The 9,238-nt window shown below is 43.9% G+C and overlaps 1 protein-coding gene across 1 annotated transcript in view; it reads right to left on the bottom strand.

The window, feature by feature from the left end:
• Positions 1–5,953: 5,953 nt before the first annotated feature.
• Positions 5,954–9,238, bottom strand: part of LOC119431383 (uncharacterized) — a 30,116-nt gene continuing 26,831 nt past the window's right edge. Inside the window, 3 exon segments of the mRNA XM_037698865.2 lie at positions 5,954–6,114; positions 8,385–8,486; positions 8,984–9,238. Of these exon segments, the coding sequence (XP_037554793.2) occupies positions 5,965–6,114; positions 8,385–8,486; positions 8,984–9,238 (507 nt within the window). The 3' untranslated portion in view covers positions 5,954–5,964.

The following is a 9,238-nucleotide window of genomic DNA, read 5'->3' as shown; positions in this document are numbered from 1 at the left end:
TAATGTTGGGTTGTGCAGGCAGTGAAATTACACATTTCGTACTGATTTATGCATTATTCCTCTATTATTCTACCCACATGGCGCTGTCTCGACCGCTGCATGGCCCAAGTACATATCACGATTTCTGCGATCATAGTTATGTTCTTGCCTAGATCATCTGTCTTTCTGTGCGCGAAGTTTACTATCTGTGATTGAGCAACATGTTTATTTGTCTTCTTTGACGCATTATATACACTGACGTTTGCTTAAATACGTAGATTTATTGGAGACTCATACGTATTTTTAAATATCTTATTGCGAGGTTTTGTGTATACAAGCAGTGAACTTTGTTTCCAGCGACTCTTTTTTTTTGCCCTCTAGCGAATTGTATCTTCGCATTTGTATATTCCATTCAACCTTCACAATTTCTAATATATAATTTGCAGAACTCCCACTTTTTATTTGTACTCACTGCTGCGAGTATTATCTCGGTGTAATTACAATACACGACTAGTTACAGCTGCTCCTGCGCAATCGATTGCAACGAGGGATAGCGTCACTGAGGTTTCTTCCTGGGCGTTGCATATGTAGAAAAATCTAAACAAGGTTATTGAATGACAAAGATTCATCAAAATATTTGTCCTCAACTTATTCATTTCATGGCCTTTACGTTTTTCATATAAGCTGCATGTACTGCTTTGCTGGTTTCGAACTGATATTGACCCTTTTCGCGGCGATCCCGTGGGCGCTACCATATTTGATCACGTGTGACGCGTCCATTGCTTGCCTCAAATGCCTCCGTTGCCTCCTTGTTTACAATGGAAGTGTATGACGCCGGCGCGGCTTAGAAAACCTCTGTTTTCGGAGATATCATAGACGGTGACTAGATGAACGACACGAAGCTTTGATCACAGCTTCAGAGAACATGCAAAAGCGCTTCCGGAGCTGATTAAGCTATGTCCAAATGGCATAAGCAACGTATACGGTGCTTGTTCTAAAAGCGGGGCTAAATATGTATTCCAAGCTGTGCGATTATGAATTCAGTGAAGATTAGCGTGTTTTGCTCTTTGTTCTTTATTCGGCAAATATTTTGAAGCAGTGGCTTGTCAGTTTCTGACTCAGTGAAGTTCCTCGGTGCGGCCACTACAGTGGCGCACCGACGGGGAGGGGGGGATTCGGGGGTTGTAATCCCCCCCCCCCCCCTGAGGTCGACTTAACCCCCTCTTTTGTTTAACCACTTTTATTTCCTTACGCATTTGAGTGCTGCAACTAAGATGTAAGACGCGCAATCGTCTGCACACTCGCAAAAAGCGCATTTTTTTTTACAATTTCCCGTGAAGAAATCGAAATTAGTGTTGTTTAGATGGTATTGGCAAACTGTCAAACCCCCCCCCCCCCCCCCCCCCCTGGCAAAGATCCTGGGTGCGCTACTGGGCCACTGTCTGATTCTTTGCTGCCTAATCACTCGCGGGTGTGCTCAGTTCCGAATCCGATAGATTTGTTCTTGCTGCGCACAAGGCTTGAAACGTAGCTGTTTTGCAGATTGTAATACCTTGTAGCAAATATATATTACAGCTAGTAACTTGCTTACTCTTGCGGACCATCACGAAACATTCAGCTTCGACCATTGGTTCGCCATAGGTGTAGTCCGCCATTTATTGTGTGTATACAGTGCCCATATATTCAAGTGTGAGTCCATTTACTTATTCTTGATACGTCGGCGATAGAGTGGGCGTAAGTTTTCCTGCCATTTGGGACAGATGTGTATAGATAACGTGCGTGAAACTTACTATGACAGGAAGCGGCGCTACTCCCTTTGTCATTGTTTAACGAGTGGTACTCATTCTTGCCGACGTTCTGGGGATGAAGCCCTTTCTTTGAAGGTTAGCGATACAAGGCTGGCGGATGAGCAAATTTCTGCATGCTCGAGGAAAGCCGTACATCACGAAGTGCCGGTAACACGTTCGGACAGTTGCAGCAGCGGTCCGCGAACTTCACCACACAGATTCATTCTATTCCTTAACATGCCAGTCACTATTTTTGCAGCCAACTACTGCACACGTCTTCAATCCACATTATTCAATCTAGCATGATTGGAGCACAGTGTGTTAGCGAAAACTCAGTTGCATTTTCGACAGCTGATCGCATAGAAGCAAGGTAGAAGCGGTAATGGTTTCGTATTCGTGCGTGGTCGCTGAGGAGAGGTATGGCGCGCCGCCGTGAGCGCCATCTCGTTTTTCTAAAACAAACTGCTCCGCGAAAAGGGTCAATAGTTCTAAAGTTCATGTGATGTTTTCTTTACTTATTAATTAGACAAAAAAAAAAGCCCGGAAGCATTGATATCAGTTATTCCTGCCACAATTTTTGGGGCATACGAATTTAGTCTTTTATGACAACATACATGTTTTAATGGACAGTGCATAGCGTTCAATATTTCGTTTGCACCATCTAATATACAATGGAATTGGCAATGCAGTTATTATTCATGCATTTGATCCCTCGACAAATTCTATAAAGAGGAGGCCGCTCAGCAACCTGAGCCCCCCCCCCCCCCCCCCCCCCCGAACAAAATTTCTGGCTACGCCACTGATCAGTGCCTCTACTCCGGCGGCTGCTGCGCATGGCGCGGGCCCTATCTAGAACGCGATATGCAATGGGGACAGATTGCGCCGACTGCTGATAGCTTCGTGTACGCTGTGTTTTCACCGCTTCGTTCGCGTTGAAGCGAGAGCAGCATGAAGGTCAATTCGCTCGCTGCTGCAGCCGCGCTTTCTCACTCCAGCGTTTTGACAGCGAGTTTCCGCAGTCATCGAGTCAGATATATGTGTTCACGTGTGCTTGTGGGCGCGTGACACCATGTTCGTTAATTCATAAGTGAATGTTTACAAGTTTGTACGGCCGATAAAACTACTATCATTCCTTCGTATAGCTGTCTACTAATTTGCTATCGGCGATTCCATAGCCTCCCCTCCCCCTCCTTCTAAAGTGTCCTTACCGGAGTTCTGTTACCCACATTATTTGAGGTTTCTTTTGAGCCGTGCGCCTCTACTTTTGCAGTTAATATTTTGTGGCTGAAAGCTTACTGCATCCTTGTTGGCGCGGACATGCACTGCTTTTAAATCACACTTTCGCTTTATTTCTCCAAATCCTAAAAATAGGACAAGCGCATTAGAAGCACCAGCGGCGGCAACATCATCCATATTTTCTCACTTCAAGATTTTCAAAAAATTTCCGCTGTGAACACCATGCACAGAAGCAATATACTTGAATATATACACAGGACTAGGATTTCTTATATTTTTTAAAGAGAAGGAGGCAGTCAACTAACAATTATTTCTAATGGTATGCATCAGTAGCGCACCCAGGATCTCTGCCAGGGGGGAGGGGGTTGACAGTTCGCCTTAGTTTGCCAATACCATTTAAACAGCACTAATTTCAATTTCTTCACGGGAAATTGACAAAAAATGCGCTTTTTGTGCAAGTTTGCGAGTGTGCAGACGATTGCGCATCTTACATCTTAGTTGCAGTACTCAAAGGCGCAAGGAAAGAAAAGGGGTTAAACAGAATGGGGGGTTAACTCGGCCTCAGGGGGGGGGGGGGGAGTTGTAACTCCCCCCCCCCCCCTGAGGCCGAGTTAACCCCCCATTCTGTTGCAGTACTCAAAGGCGCAAGGAAAGAAAAGGGGTTAAACAGAATGGGGGGTTAACTCGGCCTCAGGGGGGGGGGGGGGCCCCCCCCCCCTGAGGCCGAGTTAACCCCCCATTCTGTTTAACCCCTTTTCTTTCCTTGCGCCTTTGAGTACTGCAACTAAGATGTAAGATGCGCAATCGTCTGCACACTCGGGGGGGGGGGGGGGGGAGTTGTAACTCCCCCCCCCCCCCCCCCCCGCGATGCGCCACTGGTATGGATAGAAAATGCCTAGAAAATGAATATGTTGTATGTTCACCTCGCTTCAAACTTCTTTGCGTGATTTCTTGACCCTGAAAAAGACCTGCAGACTTCAGTGGCCCCTTCGGCAGTCTTTTATCAACGGCGTGTGAAATGCACGTGAATGGGTATGCGTCTCAGTATTGCTTCTCTTTCCAGTAGATAATGCTAAAGACTCGTCAAAAAAAAAAAATAAACTGTTCAATAAGTTGCAACATTTATTGGGGATGGAAACATCGCCACTTCCATGCAGAGGTTGTAAATATATATAACTTTATAATATATATATTTTATATATATATATATATATATACATCATCATCAGCCTATATTTTATGTCCACTGCAGGACGAAGGCCTCTCCCTGCGATCTCCAATTACCCCTGTCTTGTGCTACTGTACTCCAACTTACGCCTGCAAATTTCCTAACTTCATCATCCAATCTGGTTTTCTGCCAACCTCGACTGTGCTTCCCTTCTCTTGGTATCCATTCTGTAACCCTAATGGTCCACCGGTTATCCATCCCTATCCCTATCCATCGGTTATCCATCCTATCCATCAGTTATCCATCCATCCCTATGCATTACATGGCCTGCCCAGCTCCATTTCTTGCGTTTAATGTCAACTAGAATATCAGCTATCCCCGTTTGTTCTCTGATCCACACCGCTCTCTTCCCGTCTCTTAACGCTAGTCCTAAGATTTTTCGTTCCATCGCTCTTTGCGTGGTCCTTAACTTGTTCTCGAGCTTCTTTGTTAACCTCCAAGTCTCTGCCCCATATGTTAGCACTGGTAGAATGCAACGATTGTACGCTTTTCTTTTCAGCAACAGTGGTAAGCTCCCAGTCAGGATTTGGCAATGCCTGCCGTATGCACACCAACCCCATTTTATTCTTCCGTAAATTTCTTTCTCGTGATCAGGGTCCCCTGTGAGTAATTGAACTAGGTAAACGTACTCCTTTACAGACTCTAGAGGCCGACTGGCGATCCTGAATTCTTGTTCCCTTGCCAGGCTATTGAACATAACCTTTACCTTCTACATATTCATCTTCAACCCCACTCTTACACTTTCTCAATTAAGGTCCTAAATCATTTGCTGTAATTCGTCTCCATTGTTACTGAATAGGACAATGTCATATTGCAAACCGAAGGTTGCAGAGATATTCGCCGTTGATCCCCACTCCTAAGCCTTCAAAGTCTAAGAGCTTGAATACTTCTTCTAAGCATGCAGTGAATAGCATTGGAGAGATTGCGTCTCCTTGCCTGACCCCTTTCTTCATAGGTAACTTTCTACTTTCCTTGTGGAGAATCAAGGTAGCTGTGGAATCCTTGTAGATGTTTGCTAAGATATTCACGTGTGCCTCCTGTACTCCTTGAATACTCCTATTCAGCTTTATTACAACGACTGCTACCCTCTCATTAATGCGGTAGAATTCATCAATGTTGCCCACTATGTCCTTATTGACCACAAATGCTACCCCGAATTCTCTCTTATCTGGAAGACCTCTGTAGCAGAGGATGTGGCCGTTAGTCAGCACTGTGCAAGCCTCACCAGTTCTAACCTCACTAAGGCCAATATATCCCAGGCAATGCCTGACAGTTCCTGAATAGCCCTGCTAAGCTAGCCTCACGTGAGAGGGTGCGCGTATTGAACATTGCCAGGTTCAGTTTCCAGTGGTGGAACTAAAGAAACGTTTGCATATCAAGATTTGGACGTAGAGAGCCCCATGCGGTCAAAATTTACCCTGAGCCCTTAACTATGGCGTCCCTCACGGCCACTATGTTGATTTCACACGTTCTACACCATCAATCATGCAAGCAAGCATACGGAATGGAGCGGCTACAAGAAACACAACATAAAGCCATTACCTCAAAACCTTCCAAAAGCTATACCAAAGTTGCTTTGTGAAGCAATTCTACCACAACTTTGTCAGATAATAACATTCTTTTGCTAAGGAAAGTTTGAGAGTGATGCAAAAAAAGTAACCTGCCATTCTACTGCTGGGTTTGGTATTTGACTCGGTGCCATAAAGACTCAAGCCGAAATAGATTACACAGTTATCACGCTGTCTTTATTTTTCCTCGAGACAGAAGCTTCTGGTTTTCTCTGTTCATGCGGGCCTTGGTCCTGTTCCGGTTCTTCACGTTGGCGTAGTCATAGAAGTGGTGGCCCACTTTCCGCACCTTGTTAGCCTCCATCTTTCGCCGCTTCTGCAAGAAGAAAGAGACCAAGTGCAAAATTGCAAGATTAAAAAGTTACGCCATATCCCTGTTATGATGCTTGGCATATAGCATGTCTAGACATAGAAGGTGTTATTTCATTTTTTTCCAATTGATTTGAAACCTTCTACGTCTAGACATACTATGCCAAGCATCACAAAGGAGTTTGTGATGTGAGAAAAAAGCGAGAATAGTGGCCGAGGGGAAAAAAAAAATAATGGAGACACGGTGGAGTTATATATACAGGATGTCCCACGTAACATTTGTCAAACATTAAAAATATGCAAATGCCACGTAGCTGGACAGAACCAAGGTAAGGTTGTTTGCTGTCGCTTGGAGATACCCAGATTATCTTTTGCATTCCACCTAGTCACTTAATTAGTCTTAATTATTCAACTTCTCAAATATTATAACTATATGAAAAATGTCAATGAGAAAATTGTAGAGCAACATGAAAAACTCCCGACACAGCTTTCTGTTGCTTAATACGTGCTACATAAAAGTGTTTTACCGAGCGTGAAAGAAGCCCACGAATATACATGCAAAATTGCCGACCGACTAGCCACTCGAGGCATTTTGTGTGTACTCCCACAAAGTTGGAGCATAAATGACACTAACAGCAACAATCAGCACAATAACAAAGGCAGAATGGGTGTTAGTCTGTTGCCATGCTTCTGCCTTTAAGAGGACTCTGCAATGTCCTGTTTGCCTAAACTGTGCTTTGGTCCTTTGTTATCAATGGTCTCTACTGCTTTAAGACGTGTGACGACATTAAATGTTAAAACCATTACTGGGGGGTTTGAGCAGAGCACGTTCACAGGCTGAGTGGGGAAGAAAGAGTGATGGGCATGAATGCTCCAGTAATGTGGTAACTGTACATGCTTCACCTGGTCTCATGAACGAACATCGTCTAGAGACTACTTGAGGGCTGCATTGAAGGTTTCTATTGGCAAACTCAAGGGGAAATACCATATCTATTCGGTTATAAGGCGGTCACGATTATTAGGCGAGGGTGCAGTTCGGAGACACAAGAAAAAAAACTTAAGTATGCACACTAATATAAGGCGACATAGAGTAGCCGACGGATTATTCAGACTCCAGGGATTGCCCGAAATGCTGCATTACAGCCAGAACGTAAAATGGCGACCATGAAATAGGGGGGAGGTAGCTTTGCCACGTAGAATGCTAGTTATCTGTGAATTCTGCCTTTAGGTGTGGCTTCACGGCATAGCGGCCAGCGCTGCCGCGAAGCCACACCTACAGGCAAAATTTACGTATAAGGCGGGGGGTGACTTTGAGGTTAAGGATTCTGGGGAAAAACCTCGCCTTATATTCGAATAAATACGGTAACTTAAAAGGGCTCTGCAGCAGTCAGCATGCACTTCAGTTCTGTATGTTTCAATAATAGGAAAACCTAAGAAACAGCTTGCTAAGATGAACTTCGCTGTCAGGTTTGGCGCCAGCACCCATTGTATGTTTACTCTTCTAGTGTTATACTGACCAAACGTGCGTACCTCACAGGCTCAGTCTCACTTACAGTTTTGCACCATGAGGATGCAGGAGTGATGCAACAATGAAACTTTCTATGCAATAAAATACAGCCATAAAATGCGGGCCCACTATTAAACTGAAAATCACGTAAGATATTCGGTGCAATATAACTTCACAACTTTTCACCTTCAGGGGCAAAAAGCACTTGATTCTATTCCACAGATATTATATTGATAAAACATATTTTCCAGACTTTCACACAGAACTGAGCTGTAATCAGTGCTGGCATACTAATCTGATATTCCCTTTAATAAGAGCACACCTTAGGTACCTAAGTTACTGATAGCTTGCAACATTCTTGTTATGCAATGCTAGTAGACCCCCGAACATGTGCAGCACTGCATTTTCTTGTACAAAATTGGTAAGCATTAAACTTTGTGATAAATTTTCTGATATTCAATTCAATATCTGACTTTTTTTTTCCTGATTCAATTCAAATTCTACTATTTGGTATTTGCACACCCCCACTTTTAACACGCTTCAAAAGTGCAATAAGTACTAACTTATAAAATGCACAGTATGAGAATGTGGACTTGAAATCCCATCAGACTACACAAAATTTAGGGCATAAAAGAGCATATCAATAACGATGTAAGGAGTGTAACAAAGGTAACACAGACATCAAACCTGCATGCTTAGGTCAATACTGCTTGATAAAAACATTGTTATGCTCCCAGGTAGCACTGATCACCAGCTCGACATGCACATACCTCTTTGCCAGTAAGCCGTCTAACAGGTGCATCATCGTCTTCTCGTACAGTTTTTCTCCGCTTGGCCAAAGAGCTCACAACGAATGTGCCACTGCTAGTCACCTGTTCAGAAGAGACAGGAACAGCACACGCATAGTGTTGGCTCTGTGAACATGTTGGTTATGATCTAATGATCTAATGGTATCAGGAACATGACATGTATCATCAGTGATGGGATGGGATACAACTAATAGTATACGTAATGCAGCTGCAATGAAGTTGAGCAATCAATGGCTGTATGGGACAATGAAAAGATAGTCTAAAAATATGAACGCGTTAAAGTGTGTGATGTGCTTAAAAATTATGATATCCTAAAGTAAAAACTGTTCTACTCATCTCTTTTAAAGCAGTTCTCCTACATGCAAGGGTGACAAGATAGAACTGTGTAAACCTGATGCGGATTCATATCCCTTATTCCAAAATGTTCCAATACCTGATGTGTCTGTCCCATGTTCTCTTTATGAAAACCAGAAAGAAACATTCATGAATGAGAACCGCTGTTCTAAAAAAAAAAAAGCTCTAACCTTATTTACAAACAACATCCTCACAAATGCACCTACCAAGGAAGATGGTGTCTCCTGTTTTTCATCGTCGTCAGAAAACTCTTCCACTTCAAATGTTGCGGGTGCCGGGGCCGCAGGAGTTTTGTCGTCGCTCGGGGTATCGTTCTCGGTTTTTGATTTCTTCTTGGGCAAGAACTGGGCCCACGGGCTCTGAGCCATCTTCTTCCCAACTAGGTCACAGAGTTCCACGCGCTGCGATTCCGCACCAGACTTTTTCCGCTTTTTGGACGGCGATCGGTTGCCGGGAACCCC

The sequence above is a fragment of the Dermacentor silvarum genome, chromosome 10, assembly GCF_013339745.2.
Source record: "Dermacentor silvarum isolate Dsil-2018 chromosome 10, BIME_Dsil_1.4, whole genome shotgun sequence".
Taxonomy (NCBI): domain Eukaryota; kingdom Metazoa; phylum Arthropoda; class Arachnida; order Ixodida; family Ixodidae; genus Dermacentor; species Dermacentor silvarum.
This window is presented reverse-complemented; position numbering and strand designations above follow the sequence as displayed.